The sequence below is a fragment of the Loxodonta africana genome, chromosome 6 (assembly GCF_030014295.1).
Source record: "Loxodonta africana isolate mLoxAfr1 chromosome 6, mLoxAfr1.hap2, whole genome shotgun sequence".
Lineage (NCBI taxonomy): Eukaryota > Metazoa > Chordata > Mammalia > Proboscidea > Elephantidae > Loxodonta > Loxodonta africana.
Window position 1 is genome coordinate 114,316,152 of NC_087347.1, and position 21,273 is coordinate 114,337,424.

General features: G+C 39.5%; 1 protein-coding gene across 11 annotated transcripts in view; it reads left to right on the plus strand.

Moving 5' to 3' along the window:
• The window catches only part of ZRANB3 (zinc finger RANBP2-type containing 3), a 265,124-nt gene that overhangs the window by 224,021 nt on the left and 19,830 nt on the right, over positions 1–21,273 (plus strand). For all 11 annotated transcript variants that reach the window (XM_023542991.2, XM_023542992.2, XM_023542993.2 and 8 more), the window contains 3 exons: positions 4,209–4,626; positions 9,804–10,001; positions 18,149–18,240. In XM_023542991.2, the coding sequence (XP_023398759.1) occupies positions 4,209–4,626; positions 9,804–10,001; positions 18,149–18,240 (708 nt within the window). The remainder of the gene's footprint in view (positions 1–4,208; positions 4,627–9,803; positions 10,002–18,148; positions 18,241–21,273) is intronic.

Sequence of the window (21,273 nt, forward strand, 5' to 3'; positions counted from 1 at the left end):
TGTAACTGTAGTTTGTCTTTTTAACTCCAGGCTTGTGGCCAGCTGCTTCCTGGAACTCCCCACCTTGGTATCCCACCAGCCCTCAGTCATGTCCAAAAGTGAACTTATTTCCCTTTCTCTTCTCCTTTTGCCTTCTAATGAACCTATTCATCCTCCTTTTTCCCTATTGCACTAACTGAGAATATCATCTCTACATGTTACAAGTCAGAAATTTAGGAATTTGAGGATCACTTTGGGTTCTTGGTGATAAGCCCTGTGTATCCTGAGTTCCCAGGTAACCTTCCTATTCCTTCATTCTTATATGTGAAGGGACAACAAAGGATCATTGGACATTTGAGGAGAAAATGTAGCATGAAAAAGGTGACCTAAAATAAACTAATCCACCCAAATTGATGAAGGTAGCTTCTTAAAAACTTTTAATTAGTACCTTCAGATTTGACATGATACTGCAAACATAAATAAGATTAGAATACTATGAAAAAGGGATGGGGAACAAGAAGTAGTTTTTAAATGTTAAAAAGATGACTACCATACGAAAATGTTACCGAGAAAGTGTTGTGTTGAATTGTGTCCCGCCAAAAGATACGTTAAAATCCTAACTCCTGGTACCTGTGAATGTGAACTTATTTGGAAATAGGGTCCTTACAGATGTAATTAATAACACGAGGTCATAGTGGAGTAGGGTGAGCCCTAATTCCATATGACAGGTGTCCTTACAAAAAGAGGAGAAGAGACACAGATAGACACACAGGGAAAAAGGCCATGTGAAGATGGAGACAGACTGGGGCTATGCTGCCACAAACCAAGAACTGCCTGGGGCCACCAGAAGCTAGAATAAGCAAGGACAGATTTCCCCCTAGACCCTTCAGAGAAAGCATGGACCTGCAAACTCTCTTTGTGGTTTTTTTATGTAGAATAGAACATTCTTTAAATGTTTAGCTCTTGGTTATTTGATACCTTTTTTTTTTTAATTATGCTTTAAGTGAAAGTTTACAGCTTGTTAGCGCCTCATACAAAAATTTATACACACATTGTTATGTGACCCTAGTTGCTCTGTCTATCATGTGACAGCACACTCCTCCTTTCCACCCCAGTGCTGCAGTAAACATGGGTGTGCATATATATATCTGTGTGATGGCTCTTATTTCTGTAGGATATATTCCAAAGAGTGGGATTGCTGGATTGTATGGTACTTCTATTTCTAGCTTTTTAAGGAAGCGCCAAATCAGCTTCCAAACTGGCTGTACCATTTTACATTCCCATCTGCAGTGTATAAGTGTTCCAGTCTGATACCCCTCTTTCATACCAAAGTCCATTAATTCACTAATTTCTCTGCCCTTCTTCACCCTTCCTTAGAATATCCTTTATGCATTGTTTTAAAAACCTTATCTCATAATATCTTAGTATTGTCTTTGCTCAGCCAGAAGACTTGAAGGTTGGGGTGGAATCATCTGAAGACTGGTTCACTCCCACGTCCAGCAATTGATGGTCACTGTCACACGGGAACCTGTCTGGGGCTGTCAACTGGAACATCAACCCATGGTCTCTCCATGTGGTCTGGGCTTCCCCACAAAGTGGTGGCTAGGTCCCAAGAGAGAAAAAGAGGGACAGAGCACCTAGCCAAGTGGAAGCGTTATTACCTTTAACCTAGCCTCAAGTCATGCAGCGTAACTTCTGCTGCATATGATTGGTTGAGGTGATTATAAAGGTTCCCCCAGGTTCAAGCTGAGAAACATAGGCTCCGTCTCTCAATGGAGGGATGTCAACATTACATTGTAAGTAGAGCATGTGAGATGGGATAAAAATTGGTACAGCTATCTTTGGAAATGTAATTTGGCACAGTGTGTTCAACATGTTACCAAATTCAGCTTCTAGCAAAACTTCTATAAAATTAACTCCTGTCATTTACCTTACCTGGTAGCTAATCAGTTGTGATAGGTACCTATTTTCTCTAATTAGGAGGTTGAGATTTACATGGTGACAAGAAGATGAAAGACCTACAATAGTGGTGTAGCTGTTCTGAGGAAAAGGAAATTTTTCTTGAACACAAGATAATTATTAAAATGTGTCAGTTAAAGAAGCTGTTTTAATTAACCCTTTCGTGACTTTTGGAACATGTGGTATCCCAACCACTTCTTATGCCTCTACAGTTCTTTGGGAAGGAGTAGCCCAATTTGAACACTTTTAGGCTCAAGGTGGGAGCCTTTTGAAATACAAGAAACTTAAGAACGCTGAGTTGGTGCCTCATTTTTGTGTAGATTGAGCATTGTCTTAGGTGACGCCTTCTGGGATGTGTGAGTTTTCTGAACTTTGGACAGATTTGCCTTTATGTCTGTGAGATAAGCCTTCTCACTATGTTCCCAGTTCCTATGTTCTCGTGAGGATGCACTTATCACAAGAATAAGCTATTCCCAGTCTTCATTCAGTCATAGTGGCCATTTTCTCCTTGGACGCCATTCATTGTTTCCAGGTGTTACCAGGTCCCTGCTTTTCTAGCTTCTGAACAGTAAATCATGCCTTTGCAATAAGGAATAATGCGTTGCAGTGGTACTTGTCAAGAGACTTGAACTCCTATCAGTTATTCTGACCCTGAATTGAGTCTTAGGGCCCAGTCACTGCTTCCACGTGTAGCAGGTGGGCTGCACTGCTGTGAGCAAGCAGTTCTGCAGTATTCCGGGGCAGCTGATGCTGTTTCTTAGCTGTTAGCACTGCTTTTGTTATAATGAGGAGTACACAGTAGTAGTAATTTGCCTGAGACTCAAATTCTTTAGTTTTATTTATTTGGCCTGTAAGTACTGCTTTTGCAGTAATGAAGAGTGCATTGTAGAGGTAATTTTCCTGAGATAAAAAATTCCTTGGCTTTATTTATGTGGGTTGTAAATACTGCTTTTGCAGTTGAAAAGAATGCATTGTACCGTGTTTTGAAAAGCTTCATGAAAAGTAATAAAAAGGCTAAGAAGAAGAAGACTAGAATAAAATATGTGTGCAGCCATTGCCGGGTACCTTCATGCTTTGCCTCATGTTTTGCCAATTTTCAAGAAATAAAATTTTTAGAAAATTTTTAAGTGATTTTATCATTAACTCATGTTGACAGGGTTTATGACACCCAAGGTCTGCTGGGACATTTGTGATCCCAGATAACGGGTATCAAAATTGGTAAATCATAACAAAAGGTCTGAATTGGTCCTTTAATCAGTATGCCTTCTATTAGTGAAAACACATGGTATGAACAAGAAAATTCAAAGGAGAAAATAATTGAGTCTTGCATTAATAGCTTAATACTATTTGAAGAACACTTCCAGGTCAATAAAACATTTTAATATGAATAACATTATAGTGCTTAATTGCTAGGCTGCTAACCAAAAGGTCTCCAGTTCCAACCAACCAGTCCCTCCATGGAATAAAGATGTGGCAGTCGTCTTCCATAAAAATTTTACAGCCTTGGAAACTCAATGGGGCAGTTCTAGTCTGTCTTGTAGGGTTACTATGAGTCAGAATTGACTCAACAGCAGTAGGTTTGGTTTGGTTTTATGAACATTGTGTTTATACAGTAAAACTTGTGAAAACTGGAACCTGTATGAGGCAGAAACCTGTCAGAGAAGGAAAACTCAAATATTTTCCATTAGTAGAGGGGAATAGAAAAGTAGTAAGACCGCACCCTGTCAAAGGCGGAAAACTTGGAAGACTCGGAAAAACAAGGCAGTCCTGTTGAGTTTCAGCTCTCACAGATTTCACTGTAGTTGGACATGAAAGGATTTTTCTAGGTTCTTGGTTGACTTGACCTATTTAAATACACAATTGACTTTTTTCCCTGACGTACATCTATAGCAGATAGTTTATAAGTAACATTTTTATCACATAAGCACTATAGCTAAGCTGCCTAGCCTCTCTAAAACTTCAGTTTCCTCATCGGAAACATAAGAATGAAAATAGTACTAACTCACAGAGCCAGCATGGGGATTAAATCAGTTGATATATGTAAAGCGCTTGGCACATAGTAAGTGCTAAAAGGAAAATTAGAAAGTATATGGATATGTTAATGATATTTTACAGATATGCATATTTGAAGAGTCATGACATTGAATTCATTTCCAGAAAGGTATTTAAAGGATAAAGGAATGTAGTTAATGAATATATTTTGTTAATCTGTTTCATTTGGGAGGATCATATTAGATTGCTTTTTAATTTAATAACTTTACTTTCTCTAGTTCGAAAAAGAAAAACAGCATGATATTCGATCATTCTTTTTACCAAAACTGAAGAAAAGACAGTTGGTGACCTCCTGTGATGAATCAAGGGTATTCCAGGAGAAAAGTACCGGAGAAGCATCAGTTCCTAGAAAAATAACTGCAAGCGATAACGTTGAATATGAAAGTGGTGGTATTGAACCTGACGCTAAAAGATTGAAATCGATTGCTGTCCAGGATTGCAGCAGTCCACTGGAGGAGAAAGCATTCCAGCCCAGACAAACCAAAGCTCCACTCATGGAAGGTGCCCCTGAGGCCAGGTCTCAGTCAGCCACACCATCCCTTCCTGGAAAGGGTTGGCAGTGTGGTTTCTGCACCTATATCAATAATTCAGTGTTGCCTTATTGTGAAATGTGTGAGCACCCTCAAGGCAGTGCTGGTGAGTACACATGGGTGACCGTGGTGGTGGAGGCTGGCAGTGGGGTCTTCAGAGTAGCTGCCCTGGCACTTTTAGAGAACGACTGCTGTTTTCAGAAATGAGTGGGACTCGGCATTGGCTTTAGCTTTTAGCCGGAGGAAGAACCTCACATAGTGAAGACTGTGAATTTATCCCCTTTTGGAATGTGAGAATCTCCCAGTTCTGACAAGAATGTATATCACCAAGTGTCTGTGGCATGGCATTAATTTGGCTCAAATGGACATTTCTGATTAATGTCAGCAGGATGTGAATTCAGTGGGCAGGAATAGAAGCTGTGTTGCTATGGCAACAAATATGCCTTCTAGTCAAAGACCTGCTGTTTTTTTTTCTCTGTAGATATTACTTCTTTTTAAAGAAATTAAGGTTTTTTGCTTTTTTTTTTTCTTAATGGTTAAATAGCAGAATAATCCATTGTAGCTTCTTTGCCTGGTAAACATACATTGTACCATGTTTTTTTGTCTAACAAATCATGAAACTTCCCATGTAGATGTTTACAAACCAATTTGAGATGTTTCATAAGTTTGTTCTTTTCTAAAACATACTATGTTAAAAGTAGAAATCATAATTTTGGGAGTGTATTTTTACAGCGTCGTATGTCATTTCTGATGTTTAGTTTCTGAAATGATTATTAATACTTATTAATAATTACACCTTCTCCTCACCTACAGACTATCTCATTACCCAATATTTCACATTTACAACAGTAGTAAAAAATCTACTATCCTTTCTACTCTGTCCTATAGGGTCACCATGAGTCAGAATCCACTTGACTGTAAAGGGTTTAATCTTTCAGGGTATCAGCAGGGCCATGTTTTCACTGGAGGCTGTAGGGGAAGACCCTTTTTGTCTCTTCCAGATTCTGGTAGCCTCAGAGTTCCTTGGCTTACACCTGCAGCATAACTCCATGGTGATCTTTACTCTGTGTCTGTTCCCCTTTTTTTTTTTTTAATAATTTTTATTGTGCTTTAAGTGAAAGTTTACAAATCAAGTCAGTCTCTCACACAAAAACCCATATACACCTTGCTACACACTCCCAATTACTCTCCCCCTAATGAGACAGCCTGCTCTCTCCCTCCACTCTCTCTTGTCGTGTCCTTTTCGCCAGCTTCTAACCCCCTCCACCCTCTCATCTCCCCTCCAGGCAGGAGATGCCAACATAGTCTTAAGTGTCCACCTAATCCAAGAACCTCACTCCCCACCAGCATCCCTCTCCAAACCATTGTCCAGTCCAATCCGTGTCTGAAGAGTTGGCTTCAGGAATGGTTCCTGTCCTGGGCCAACAGAAGGTCTGGGGGCCATAACCACCGGGGTCCTTCCAGTCTCAGCCAGACCATTAAGTCTGGTCTTATGAGAATTTGGGGTCTACATCCCACTGCTCTCCTGCTCCCTCAGAGGTTCTCTGTTGTGTTCCCAGGCACCATCTAGTTCTTCTGGTCTCAGGATGATGTAATCACTGGTTCATGTGGCCCTTTCTGTCTCTTGGGCTCGTAATCACCTTGCATCCTTGGTGTTCTTCATTATCCTTTGATCCAGGTGGGTTGAGACCAAATGATGCATCTTAGATGGCTGCTTGCTAGCATTTAAGACCCCAGACGCCACTCTTCAAAGTGGGATTCAGAATGTTTTGTTAATAGATTTTATTATGCCAATTGACTTAGATGTCCCCTAAAACCATGGTCCCCAGACCCCTGCCCCTGCTACACTGGCCTTCGAAGCATTCAGTTTATTCAGAAAACTTCTTTGCTTTTGGTTTAGTCCAGTTGTGCTGACCTCCCCTGTATTGTGTGCTGTCTTTCCCTTCACCTAAAGTAGTTGTTATCTACTAAATAGTGAATATCCCTCTCCCACCCTCCCTCCCTCACTGCTCTTGTAACCACAGAAGAATGTTTTCTTCTCAGTTTAAACTATTTCTCAAGTTCTTATAATAGTGGTCTTTGTGTCTGTTCTCTTTTATGAGGATACCACTCAGAGGGGATTAGAACCCACCCTAATCCTCTATGACCTCATGTTAATTTAACTGATAACATCTTCAAAGGCCCTGTTTCCAAACAAGATCACATTCACTGATACTGTGGGGTTAGGACTTCAACATGTCTTTTTGGGGGACACAATTCAATCCATAACACAGCTGTATGTATGTATCATGGATTATTTAGTAATACATGGATTATTATGTATCAATTAATGTACATACAGCTTATTTTCAGTCTTTTTCTGTTATAAAATTTAAAAAGATGAGCCATGTTCACATTTCGTTTTGTATTTTTACCGTAAAACCAAAAGACAAAAAAAACAGCCATTTGCTGTGGAATCAATTCCGACTCATGGCAGCCATACAGGATAGAGTAGACCTGTCCCACAGGGTTCCCAAGGAGCGCTTGGTGGATTCAAATTTAGCAGCAGTAGCTTTTAACCTCTACACCACCGTTTTTACCCATGTGTGTTTAGTATCGGTTGCTAACAAAGGGTTTGCTGAATGGGAGAATAAATGCAAATAACATTTTTCTAGCTACAGCTTTGTACGTTTTGAATCTGTGCGTATCACACAGTGGAAGCTCAATATTTGTCGGAGAAAAAAAAAATCTACTATTTTGCACATTAATGACGTATATCTGGCAGTAACAAACACCGAGATGCAAGGCAAGAGTAACGCTGGCTTTGGTGGTTAAGGTTGTATGTCAGGTTGGCTGGGCCATGATTCTCAGTGGTTTGGCAGTTATATAATGATGTAATTTGGAAGTTATACAATGATATAGTCATCCCCCATTTTGTGATCTGATGTGGTTATCCTCTATTTTTGCATAATGCTGATTTCGCATCATGACCTGGTCTTTGGAACCTAACCGTGTCAATAAGTAAGGAGAGGGTGTGTTAATAATATAGTTGTCTTAAGAAAATTACTATTAGTATTCTTTTTGTTTCTAGTGTTATAGAGCATTTCTATGGTAATGAAATATGCCAAGTTGATTGTTGGAAACTGGAATTACTCATTTTATCAATTATAATAATTGTATATGTCTGTTTTTCAATCATACTTTAATTCTCCAGATAATTAACATTAACATAGGATTCAGCTAAGATGTAAGTTCCGATATTACAATTCCTTCCTGCCTGCCTTGCTCTTAGTTTTGTCTCTGTCTTAGTTTGGATCTGAAGGAAACTAGACTCAGTAGCTGAGTCTTTCCTCTTTCAATTTTGGATGTTCCTACCAAAACTGACAAGTCTGCTGTCTGGGTAGTTATATTTGTAATATGGGCACCTGTTGTCTATGAACTAAGTTGGAACCACAAGCTTGTGCCATATAATATCCTTGTCACAATTAGCATTATCTGATTCAATCCCCAACTGCTACAGGCAATAAAAATAAAGTCTCTTGTGACTGTAAGATAATGTCATTTCACACTGAGTGTATAAGTTGAGTGATATAACAACAAAATCATAGTTTAGCATGGATTTTATGTTCTGATTTTTCTTTTACAATGCCAAGAGGAACATTGGAAGTTTCTGTACCCAAGATTTAATAAGCAGTCAAACAACTTAAATAAAACAACAAAAAAAACCTTTTGTGAAATGGTATCAGTCTGATTAAAGAGGAAAGATATTCGAACAGTGATATTACTCTATATAAGAGTTGTAATTATTACATTTAAGTTGTTACAATTTGGCATAATGATTTCCACCTTTGATTTGAATGTACTTCAAAAGAATTGAAAAGCAGAATTCTAATTCATCTAAATTTTTAAACAATGCCTGCAATATAACACTTTGAGGAAAGGGTGGAATCTAAAAATTTAAAGGAGCCGTGCTGGGATATAAAGTCCTATAAAGGTTGCTTGCCAATCCAGTCTCTAGTGCAGTAGATAAAGTTTGGTACAGTATGCACTGAATGCTAATACAGCGCTTTTCTTTGTACTTTTCTCACATCATAACATCTCCGTTTAAACTTAATCTCTAATAGTGCTTATCTCCCAGACTTCTCTCTCCCACGTGGATTCCGGACTGGATCTATCCAGCAGCCTCTTTAACATCTCCCCCTAATATCTAATGGGTATCTCAAGCTCAACATGTCCACATGGAATTCTTGATTCACCCCCACCCCCACCACCTCTACATCTAACACCCAAATCTTCTCCTCCCCGTCTTCCCTGCATCATTCTAAAAACCTAGGCACCATCCTTGATTCTCCCTTACCTCCCACATTCAACCCCTTAACATTCTGTTGGTAAATCCTCCAAAATATATCTTAGCTCCAGCCCCTTTATCTTTATTGCTGCCGTCTGGCTTGAGGCCGCCATCACCTCTCTCCCACACCTCAGTAGCCTCCCTGTTAATCTCCTTGCTTCATCTTTTACCCCCTTTTTTTCTACAAAAAGTCAGAGGGATCCTGTAAAAACTTAGCTCATTATTATTCCCTTGCCTGAAATTCTGTAATGGCTTCAGTTACATTTAAAATCTTTTCCAAGAATACAGGCCCCAGAACAGGCTTCCTTCATTCATGAGCAGCTCTCAGCTCACAGGAGACTCCTCCAAGAGCTTGACCTGATGACTTCTGCTACACTAGTGCCTTCCTCCATCTCCTTACTCATAAAAACCCTGTTTCATTCTCTTTACCTGAAAAGACCCTATGTATTTATTTATTTGTTTAAGGAGCTCTGGTGGCTCACTGGTAAAGCGATTGGCTACTAACCAAATGGTCAGCAATTCTAACTTAACAGTGGCTCTGCAGGAGTAGAGACCGGGCGATCTGCTCCTGTAAAGATACCATCCTTGGAAGCCCCTATGGGGCAGTTCTACTGTGTCCCCTGTGTAGCTATGAGTTGGGATCAATTCTACGGCACACGACAAAAACATTCGTTAACCTGTTTGTTGTCTATCTCTACCACGTACAGTGGAATCTCCAGGAGCCAGGAACTTACCTGCCTTGTTCCTTGATGTTTCTCCAGCACCTAGAATAGTACTTGACATGTCATAGACTATATTTTATAAGACTGAACATTGTTAGTTTTGTTTCTTTTTATAAGACCTAACCGTGACTTCTTTTTTTAACTTTACATTTTTAACTACGTTTTGAGTAAATAACAGTCTTCACTAAATTGAGATGTAAATTGTCTGTTTGATTTTTACAATTCTGCAAATAGATAGCCTCAGCCAGACCCAGGGTAAAAACAAAAGTGGAAAGGATGATTCTCAAAAAGACACCTCCAAAAAAGTTGGAACTAACCCTGACTGTGAAAAACAAGTCCTTGCACAGTCAGCACCTGAACTGTTGCCTGAAAACAAGGAAGAGCCATCAGAAATTGAAAAGGGAGATGGGCTCACTCCCCAGCCAAATACTGGTAAGTGTTGTTTCTATTTCCAGTGTCCAAATAACAACCATGTACTTTAACATGTAGTACTTCCATTACAGTTGAGGTTACTACCTTGTTCCAGCTTCCTTTTATTCATTTTTATATTAAAAATGCCAACTATTTGTAACCCATGCTTAAACACCAGATGGCTGGAAGAGCAGTGTGTGTCTGCCGCCATTCAGACATTGTACACAGAGAGAAACAGCAAACAGCTGCGTGTGCTGCCACCAGGCCTTTTGCCCAGCCCCAAGCAAGCCTTGCCTATTCCCACAGTGAGGGTGCTGTTTTGATGTTGGGGAGGTTCTTTTTGACAGACTATTAACAGACACTTCTTCTTGTTGTTAGCTGCCATCAAGTCGACTCTGACTCATGGCAGCCTTGTGTGCAACAGAAAGAAATGTTGCCCAGAACTGCGTCGCCCTTACGATCCCCAGCGTGTTCTAGTCCATGGCTGCAGTTGTTAGATGCCGTTCTGTCGCACCAAGAGTCTCCCTCACCCTTGCTGGTTCTCTTCTTCACCATATATGATGTCCTCTTCCAGCGATCGATCCCCACAATGCTGTGTCCAAACCAAGGAAATAAGACGGTGTTCTGTTGTGATTCGTAAGGTTTTTATTGGCTAATTTTTGGAAATAGATTGCCAGGCCTTCTTAGTCTGTCTTAGTCTGGAAATTCTGCTTAAACCTGTCCACCATGGGTGACCCTGCTGGTATTTGAAATACCAGTGGCATAGCTTCCAGCATCACAGCAACATGCAAGGCACTACAGTATGACAAACTGACAGATGGGCGGTGGAACAGACACCTAGCAGATCCTTAATCCTTTACATATGAATTTCATTTAATTGGCATATTTAAAAATATGGTATGTTGGATTTTTTTTTTTCTAAGAAAATATTTTTAAGAAACAATTTCAAGGCTATACGAATGCTGATTGCATTTGAAATCAGCCATATAGCGTTTTGGATTTACTTACTTTTTGGTTGATTCCATTCATTATTTATACCTGTGATGATTAGCAAACACCAGCCTGTATGTCATACCTTGCTGCTCTTTATGGGCCAGCTGGCAAAAGATTGTGAGTACTTTTGAATTATTTTCCTTATTAGTTAGTGACCATGGTAACCCACAAGACTGATATTCTCATTATAAGCAAACAAAAAAAAAAACCATTGCCATCAAATCAATTTCGACTCATAGCTACCCTATAGGACAGAGTAGAACTGTCCCATAGGGTTTCCAAGGAGCAGCTGGTGGATTTGAACTGCCCACCTTTTGGTTAGCAGCCATAGCTCTTAACCACTGTGCCACCAGGACGCTGCTCTCATTATAACAAATCCAAAATTGTTAAAATGAGACTTATTTGCTAAACATTGATATAATTTGGAATTAAATTTATATCTATAAAAATGAAACATTCATTTAAGTTTTTTTTTTTATTGCGCTTTAAGTGGAAGTTTACAGCTCAAGTTAGTTTCTCATACAAAAATTTATATACACATTGTTATATGACCCTAGTTGCTATCCTTATAATATGTCAGCATACTCCTCCTTTCCACCCCGAATTTCCCATGTCCATTCAACCAGCTCCTGTCCCTTTCTGCCGTCTCATCCTACCTCCGGGCAGGAGCTGCCTTTTTAGTCTCATGTATCTGCTTGAACTAAGAAGCACAGTCTTCGTGAGTATCATTTTATGTCTTATAGTCCAGTCTAATCTTTGTCTGAAGAGCTGGTTTCGGGAATGGCTTTAGTTTCGGATTAACAGAGAGTCCAGGGGCCGTGTCCTCTGGGGCTCCTCCAGTCTCAGTCAGACCATTAAATCCAGTCTTTTTACTAGAATTTGAGTTATGTACCCCATTTTTTCCCACTCCTTCAGGGACTCTGTGTTGTGTCCCCTGTCAGGGAGGTCATTGGTGGTAGCCAGGTACCATCTAGTTCTTCTGGTCTCAGGGTGATGGAGTTTCTGGTTTATATGGCCCTTTTTGTTTCTTGGGCTAATATTTCCTTGTGTCTTTGGTGGTCTTCATTCTCCTTTGCTCCAGGTGGGTTGGGACCAACTGATGCATCTTAGATGGCTGCTTACTAGCTTTTAAGACCCTAGACTCCACTCACCGAAGTTGGATGCAGAACATTTTCTTAATAAACTTTGTTATACCAGTTGACCTAGGTGTCCCCTGAAACCATGGCCCCCAGACCCCTGCCCCTGCTACTCTGTCCCTCAAATTGTTTGGTTGAATTCAGAAAACTTCTTAGCTTTTAGTTTAGTCCAGTTGTGTGGACTTCCCCTGTATTATGTATTTGTTCTTCCCTTCAGCTAAGATAATTCTTGTTTGCTATTTTTTTTTATCTAGTTAGTGAATACCTGTCTTCCTCCCTCCCCACCTTTGTAACCACCAGATGTTTTCTTCTGTGTTTAAACCTTTTCTTGAGTTCTTATAGCAGTGGTCTCATACAATATTTGTCCTTCTGTGACTGAATAATTTCACTCATAATGCCTTCCAGATTCATCCATGTTATGAGATGTTTGGTGGATTCATTGTTGGTCTTTATCATTGCATAGTATTCCATTGTGTGAATATACCATAATTTGTTTATCCATTCGTCCATTGATGGGTACCTAGGTTGTTTCCTTCTTTTTGCTATCATGAACAGTGCTACAGTGAACATGAGTGTTCATATATCTATTTGTGTGACAGCTCTTATTTATCTAGGATATATTCTAAGGAGTGGAATTGCTGGATCATCTGATACTTCTATTTCTAGCTTTTTAAGGAAGGGCCAAATCGATTTCTGAAGTGGTTGTACCATTTTACATTCCTACCAGCAGTGTATAAGTGTCCCAGCCTCTCCATAACCTCATTTGAGAATTTCTGGGCTCAAAGCACCCTCTTTTCTTCTTCCCTCAGCCTTCCCTTTCTCTGATTCCTCTAGGTCTTCCTAAAATTAATTTTGGAATGGATCCTGTTTACATCCCTGTTCATTTTAATGGCCTTTATGTAGACAGTGTACACTGAGGTTGGGTATATGCTCCTTTGAACTTCTAGTTTCCTTGTTCCTGCTGTGAAAAAAACCCCTAATGCTGATGAAACTCTTGCAGAACGGCATATGACTCAGTAGACTAAACATCAGACTGGGAATCAAGACCTGAATGGGCCTTGAGTCTCTCCATCCACGGCAGGGAAATACTGGCATGCTGTAAATCAGTCCCTCGATGAAGGCATACATTAGCTCATACTTAACAAATACTTTTCAAAAATAACCCAACTTTTAGAAATCCTATTCTGCAGTGAAATTTTGCCTTGACCCCATCCACTCTGGATAGTGCCAGTGTTCTCCCCCTCCCCGTCCTTTCTTTTACTTCTCAGATCAGTGGACTGAGAACTCCTTACAAAGGATATGCTTCACATCTACCACTACCATAGATTGCCATGAAAAACAAACAGAAAGAAAGACACAGGAGACACGCTGTGTTAAAATGTTTATTCTACCTACATATACTCTTTTAGAACATTAGGGTGATATGTCCTCTTATGGAACTATAGTTTTGTTGTAATTTGAATTCTGGGGGTCTGGAAGGATGGCTGTATTTTCAAAAAATGCATCGTTAGAATCGAACCATTGAATTACACTTCATGGCAACACCGAAAAGAGAAAGATGTTCCCCAGGTAGCAGCTAGGTACGAAGAATGAATATCAATGGATTTGGAATTGTTTTCACAGTGCCTTTACCTAAGAATGACTTCTGGTCATTAAGCTTTAATGCATTAACCATAGTTCTTCAAATGTAAAGACACATTAATTGGGAAATGCACTAATTTTATGTACCTTTAAGAAGAAAAAACCCTGCCACTTAAACTATGACACAGTACATGAGTAATAGTCCAGACCAGGTCATACCACACTCTGTTGCTTTGACATTTCTTTCATCTATTCTGAGGGATTTGGCAGGGTCTCCTGCCTTCAGTTGCTTTGCTTAGCGTGTAGCATGCAACCTTTTTGCATATCGTAGTAATTAGATATAAGACAGTCTACCCAACGTGCAGGCATCTTTTTCCCATAGGTACCGTGAAGCACTTGGTTATTCCTTTGGAAGAAGATGTAAAATTTTGGCTATTCCTCCAATGATACGTATTTGCTTCTTTAGTATCAAATATATACTCCTCTTTCTATACCCACGTTTTTTGGTATGCATAATAAATTTTCAATACAAAATCATAGTGGAAAATTTTTAGAACATTTTAAAGGTAGTCAAACTCAACATACATAGTAATAATGATGCATGTATCTTAAGTGTGGTGTTGAAGTGAGGGCAGTGTAACCACTTTAAGCTCTTACATGCTCAGGCAATGACAGCCACTTCTCAATCTCCACTTGGCAACAGTGATTGTAAGATGGCATGATTATTGACTCTAAGACACGCCAGTTTCAGAGACACTAAAATGTGAAAAAAAATGTTCATTTTAAATTTATGAGATATGGCAAAAACCCACAAGATTTTAAACCACACAGTATCCCTGGTTCTGTTCAAACAACTGCCTCTTGGTCTATGTACAGGTTCCTCACGAGCACAATGTGTGTTCTGGCATTCCCATTTTTCACAATGTTATCCATAATTTGTTATGAGCTACGTAGTTGAATACCTTTGCGTAGTCAATAACATACAGGTAAACATCTTTCTGGTATTCTCTGCTTTCAACCAGGATCCATCTGACATCAACAGTACTATTCCTTGTTCCACATCTTCTTCTGTATACAGCTTAAATTTCTGTCGGTTTCCTCTCGATATACTGCTGCAACCGAATTTGAATTAACCTCAGCAAAATTTTACTTGTGTGTGATATTAATGATATTGTTCAATAACTTAAGCATTCTCTTGAATCACCTTTCTTTGGAAGGGGCACAAATATGGATCTCTTCCAGTTAGTTGGCCAAATTTCTGGGCATAGACAAGTGAGCTCTTCCAATGTTGTGCACGTTTGTTGAAAACTCTCAATTAGTATTCCATCAATTCCTGAAGCCTATTTTTTCATCAGTGCCTTCATGCAGCATGGACTTCTTCTTTCAATACCACCAATTTTTGATTATATGCTCCCTCCTGAAATGGTTGAACGTTGACCAATTCTTTTTGATACAGTGACTCTGTTCCTTCTGTCTTCTTTTGATGCTTCCTGCGTTGTTCAATATTTTCCCCCATAGAATCCTTCAGTGTTGTGACTCAAGGCTTGAATTTTTTGCTCAGTTCTTTCAGCTTGAGAAATGTTGAGTGTGTTCTTGCCTTTTGGTTTTCCAACTCCAGGTCTTTGCACACTTCATTATAATGCTTTACTTTGTCTTCTTGAACCACCCTTTGAAATCTTCTGTTCAGCTCTTTTACTTCGTCATTTCTTCCATCTGTTTTAGCTAGTCTATGTTCAAGAGCAAGTTTCAGAGTCTCTTCTGACATCCTTTTTGGTCTTTTCTTTCTTTCCTGTCTTTTTAATGACCTCTTGTTTTCTTCATGTATCATGTCCTTGGTGTCATCTCACAATGCGTCTGGTCTTCAGTCATTAGTGTTCAGTGCATCAAATCCACTCTTGAGATGATCTTTAAATCTGCGTGGGATATACTCAAGGTCATACTTTGGCTCTCACGGACTTGTTTTAATTTTCTTTTGCTTCAGCTTGAACTTGCACATGAGCAGTTGATGGTCTGATCCGTAGTCGGCCCTAGCCTTGTTCTGACTGATACTGATTTTTTCCATCATCTCTTCCCACAGATATAATCGATTTAATTCCTATGTATTCCATCCGGCGAGGCCCACACGTATAAAAAAAAAAAAAAAAAATTTTTTTTTTTTTTAGTCACCATTTATGTTGTTGAAAAAAGATATTTCCAATTAGTAGGTCATTGGTCTTACAAAATTCTGTCATGTGATCTCTGGCATCATTTCTATCACCAAGGCCATATTTTCCAATTACTGATTCTTCTTTGTTTCCAACTTTCACATTCCAATCACCAGTAGTTATAAATGCATCTTGATTGCATGTTTGATCAATTTCAGACTGCAGAAGTTGGTAAAAATCTTCAGTGTCTTCATGTTTGGCCTTAGTGATTGGTGCTTAAATTTGAATAATAGTCGTATTAATTGCCCTTCTTTGTAGGCATATGGATATTATCCTGTCACTGACAGCGTAATACTTCAGGATAGATCCTGAAATCCTCTTTTTGGCAATGAACGTGATGCCACTCCTCTTCGATTTGTCCGGGATAGTAGACCATATCACTATCCAATTCAAAGTGGCCAAACCAGTCCATTTCAGCTCACTAATGCCTCAGATACCTATCTTCAAGCGTTTTGTTTTATTTTTGCCAACTTCCAATTTTCCTAGATTAATACTTCACATACATTCGGTATTCCGATTATTAATGGATGTTTGCATCTGTTTCTTCTCATTTTGAGTCATGCCGCATCAGCAAATGAAAGTCCCAAAAGCTTTACTCCATCCACATCATTAAGGTCAACTCTACTTTGAGGAGGCAGCTCTTCCCCAGTCGTATTTTCAGTGCCTCCAACTTGAGGGGCTCATCTGGCACAATATCAGAAAATATTCCACTGCTATTCATAAGGTTTTCACTGGCCAGTCTTTTAGATGTAAATCACCTGGTCCTACCTCCTAGTTTGTATTAGGCTGAAAGCTCCATTGAAACTGTCCTCAGTGGGTGACCCTGCTAGTATCTGAAATACTGGTGGCATAGCTCCCAGCATCACAGCAACATGCAAGCCACCACAACACAACATACCAACAGACAAGTGGTGGGGATCCAAATTACAGGATTTAAATCCTTTTACTAACAGTGTGGCCTTGGGTAAGCTAAGGTGCTTCAGTTTCCTTATCTATAAAATGCACTGCTTATTTCTGAGAGTAGTTTGAAATCTGAATGTGTTAATGTATGTGCTTAGAATATTGCTTGGTGAGTTTTAAAGTGCTCAATAAGTGTTAGCTATGATTATTATTTAGACCAATTGAGTCTAACCCTTATTCTTGCAGAATATATTGGACAGAGGTCTGAGAAAGTGGTTAAATAAAAAAAGAGAGTCAGACATGGATTGGACTGGACAATGGGTAGGAGAGGGATGCTGGTGAGGAGTGAGTTTCTTGGATAAGGTGGACACTTGAGACTATGTTGGCATCTCCTGCCTGGAGGGGAGATGAGAGGGTGGAGGGGGTTAGAAGCTGGTGAAATGGACACGAAAAAAGAGAATGGAAGGAGAGAGCGTGCTGTCTCACTAAAAAAAAAAAAAAAAAATTTTTTTTTTTTAGGGGGAGAGTAATTGGGAGTGTGTAGCAAGGTATATATGGGTTTTTGTGTGAGAGACTGACTTGATTTGTAAACTTTCACTTAAAGCACAGTAAAAATTATAAATAAATAAACTTTTACGAAACTTTACAGTTTGTAATAAAAGAATAAAACAACAAAAAAAAGAGAGTCTGAAAGGAAGCTTGTCCACTCATCTCCTTTTGTGAATCTGAGGCTCTAAGCCACAGGGAATCAGCCTTTAAGTGGTTGATATAAAAGCATAGCTATATTGCTGCAGTGGGTTATATTGCTGCAAGATTCCTTCAAGTCTGCTAACAGCTAATAACAGCTCTTGGTAGGAAGACATTTACTTTTATGCCTAACTTGTATCCTTTTCACCTAACTCCGAGTCTGTTTATTTCCTGTTGGGTCTTTAGCAAAAATGAAGAGCAACTGGTTACCATATAAGCCAATATGCAATTAGATGGCCTTTGTCGTTGTTGTTGTTAGTTTCCATGGAGTCAGTTCCAGCTCACGGCAACCCCACACATGTCAGAGTAGAACTGTGTTCCATAGGGTGTTCAAGGCCTGTCTTCTAAGACATCTCTGGGTTGGTTCGAACTGCCAGTCTTTCAATTAGTAGTTGAGCATTTCAGCCAGTCGTTGAGTGCTTAACCATTTGTGCCCCCCAGGGACTCCCAGATAGCCAGGTATGGTAGTTCTGTTTCAAGTCCAGACACATATTCTTCATCAACTGTGTTGACTGTTTGCATCATCCGAACCTGCAGAAGATTGAAATAAGCTATTTTGGAAAGAGTATACATGAGTCTGCAGTTTCTCTTCTGTCTTCTTTATTAGAACAGTTGAAGAGTTCAGCGGCTTTGCCAGTATATGATATCTTAATGTTCTGTGCAAGTAAGAATACTGACCGGATTCATCTCTATACTAAGGTAAGCATCGTGCAGATTCTGTAAGTTGAAACATATAAAACACTTCCTTTTTTCATGGTTCAATGGCGATATTTTAGATTTATTAACGATGAGCTAGGCATTAAAGCTAATTCTCAAATTCTTATGCAAAACCCGAAGACAACGAGAGAACAAACAGGGTAGTTATGAGCACAGACTTCAGGGTCACACTGCCTCAGTTCACAGCTCTCGTTCCTTTGCAGCTGTGTCATCTTGGACACATTACTTAGTTGTGCTGTGCCTCCTTTTCCTGAAGTGTAAAATGTGGAGAAGAGTTGTTGCAGGGATAAAATCAGCAAATTCATTTCATGTGAAGCATTTAGCACAGGGCCCAGCCAGAAGAAACTCTCAAAAAGCGTTAGTACCTGCACTGATAATTAGTAGCAACAGCAGCAGCTTTACAAAAGCCTGTCCATGTTGAGCAAACACTAGGAAGCTTGAGTCATATGATTGCTCAGATTCCTGCCACAGCCTAGGTTAGTGACGGTCAAACTTTAATCTCAGAGCCACTCTGCAAGCTTAAAAATTATTGAGGATCCCCAGTGTGGGCTATCTCTATTGATATTTACCATATTTGAAATTAAAATGGAGACATTTAGAAATATTCATTTATTAATTCATTTTAAAATAACAAAGCAACGATAAAGCCTTTTTATATTTCTATAAATAACATTTTTATGAAAAATAATTACATATTTCACCCCGGGAGTATGGCCCCTGAACACCCTTTTAGCTCAGTAACGAAGTCACTCCTGAGATTCACCCTTCAGCCAAAGATTGGATAAGCCCATAAAACAAAACAAGACTAAAGCGGCACACCAGCCCAGGAGCAAGGACTGGAAGGCAGGAGGGGACAGGAAAGCTGGTAATAGGGACCCCAAGGTCGAAAAGGGAGAATGATGACGTGTTGTAAGGTTGTTAACTAATGTCATAAAACAATATGTGTACTAACTGTTTAATGAGAAGCTAGTTTGTTCTGTAAACCTTCATCTAAAGTACAACAAAAAAAAAATTAGAGCAGAAATAAATGAAACAGAGAATAGAAAAACAATTGAAAGAGTTAATAAGACCAAAAGCTGTTTCTTTGAAAAGATCAACAAAATCGATAAACCATTGGCCAAACTGACAAAAGAAAAACGAGAGGAAGCAAATAGCCCAAATAAGAAATGCGATGAGTGATACAAAAAATAAATAAATAATTACATATTTCAAAACAAAAATATTTAGTGAGAAGAGTAGCATTGTACATTTTTGACAATTGCCTTTAAAGCCTTAATAGAAGACAGCTGGATTCTCATGTCTGCCTCTGCATTCAATTTGTTGTGATATCACATGTCACGTAGCCTCTGGAAAACTTCACTGTACACTCGTGAGAGAATGAAAATGAAAAGGCAAATAACGTCTTACTATTATTATGAGAACACTTTTGACCTTGTGGATCCCCTGAATGGGTCTTAGGAACTATATGACAATCTTTGGCCAAGGTGAACTAGTGTGAGTATTTGAGGAAAAATTTGATGAGAGTATGAATACTTTTATTTGGTCTCCAATGTCAAATTTCTAATCTTTATAAATATAATGAAATAGTATCTATAACCAAACCTATGGGTCACCTAGCTAATGAAAGAATACTTTGTTAAAGATAACTTATAAACTGTATTGTTGCTGATCAATCATTCAGTTATAGGTTTTCTACTAAGCCAAATATAGACAGACGCTGTGCTATACAATATCATTAGAAGGACATGACCAGGCTCTTGAATACCAAAATCCTCAAGTAACCTTTAACATGGGCCCACAGTCACGAAACACCAAGGATCAAGCCAGGCCCTAAACAATGCTCCTCCTATGGGCTTGGACCCCAGTCCACCACGTGGAGCCTGTAGACGTGGTGAGCAATACTGGAGGAAGTGCCAAGGCACCGCACTCCTCTAGAGGCACGTCTGAGTGCCTGAGCCAGATCCCCAGTGGGGCTTAAAGGTCAAGAAGCCAAAAGGCAGATGCCAGACAGAGCACACCACAGGAATTCAGAAGCCCTTATGCTCTTTAAACTTTTTACTTTCTACGGTGAAAGCTTTGCCTACTGGGTTATCTGATCTATGCTTTCCCCCTTTCTGGGTGGGAGCAGAGAGAGAAACTTCGGTCTTCCGGTAGAGGGTGGAGTATGCCTGCTGCCAAGCCACACAGCAGTGACAGCCTCCCTGTCTCATTTCTGACTTTGCCACCCAGTCTGTGTGTAGCTGGGCCGCTTCACCTTCTTGAGGTCTCTGGTGCATTTTATGACTGTTCTAAATGCTTACATGTCCCTTCGCCATAAATGTTACCATTCCGTTAATCTTCTAAACATGAGACACCAATCAGTTGAAGTGTCAACATGTCTTTTTACAGCTACAGCAGAGCTGAGACGAAAGCTTTCATTTTTGCCTTAGAAGAGCTGAAGGAAAATCTAAAAGTAGAAATTCCAAGGAAAAAAAAAAACCTACTCACTCTCTAAAAGAACACCCTTAAAGGAAGAGCAGTACCAGGCGTTTAGCATCCTGTGTCGTGATAGCAATATACCCCTAAAAACACTGCATTTCAGCCAGAGTCCCAAGTCTAACTCAGTGTTTAGAACAGCTTACAAACCTGAACTTGTAATCAGCATATAAGAACTTTTTGTGTGTCCCTTCCGGAGTGATGATGGGAGCTCTAACATTTCGTTTTGGCTAAGAGAATTTGAGTACGCGCTCAACTATTGCTGATGCCGTAGATCTTCCTACGTAAAGGTGGTTCTTCCCCTTTTAAAGAAATATCTCTTCTCGTGTTTTACCAACTACACGCCTGTACATGGCGCTTTTACCCTTGAGACTTTGGAATATTGTACAGCTAATTGTTGGGACCTCAGTGCAGTTCTGCTTACCTCTATTTCCTCTCCAGATGGGAAGGACCTCAGGTCCTATTGGCAGTCAATCCTCATGGATCCACATTCCTTTCAGGGAGCAAATATTTAGGTTATTTCTCTGGAATTGCTTTTTT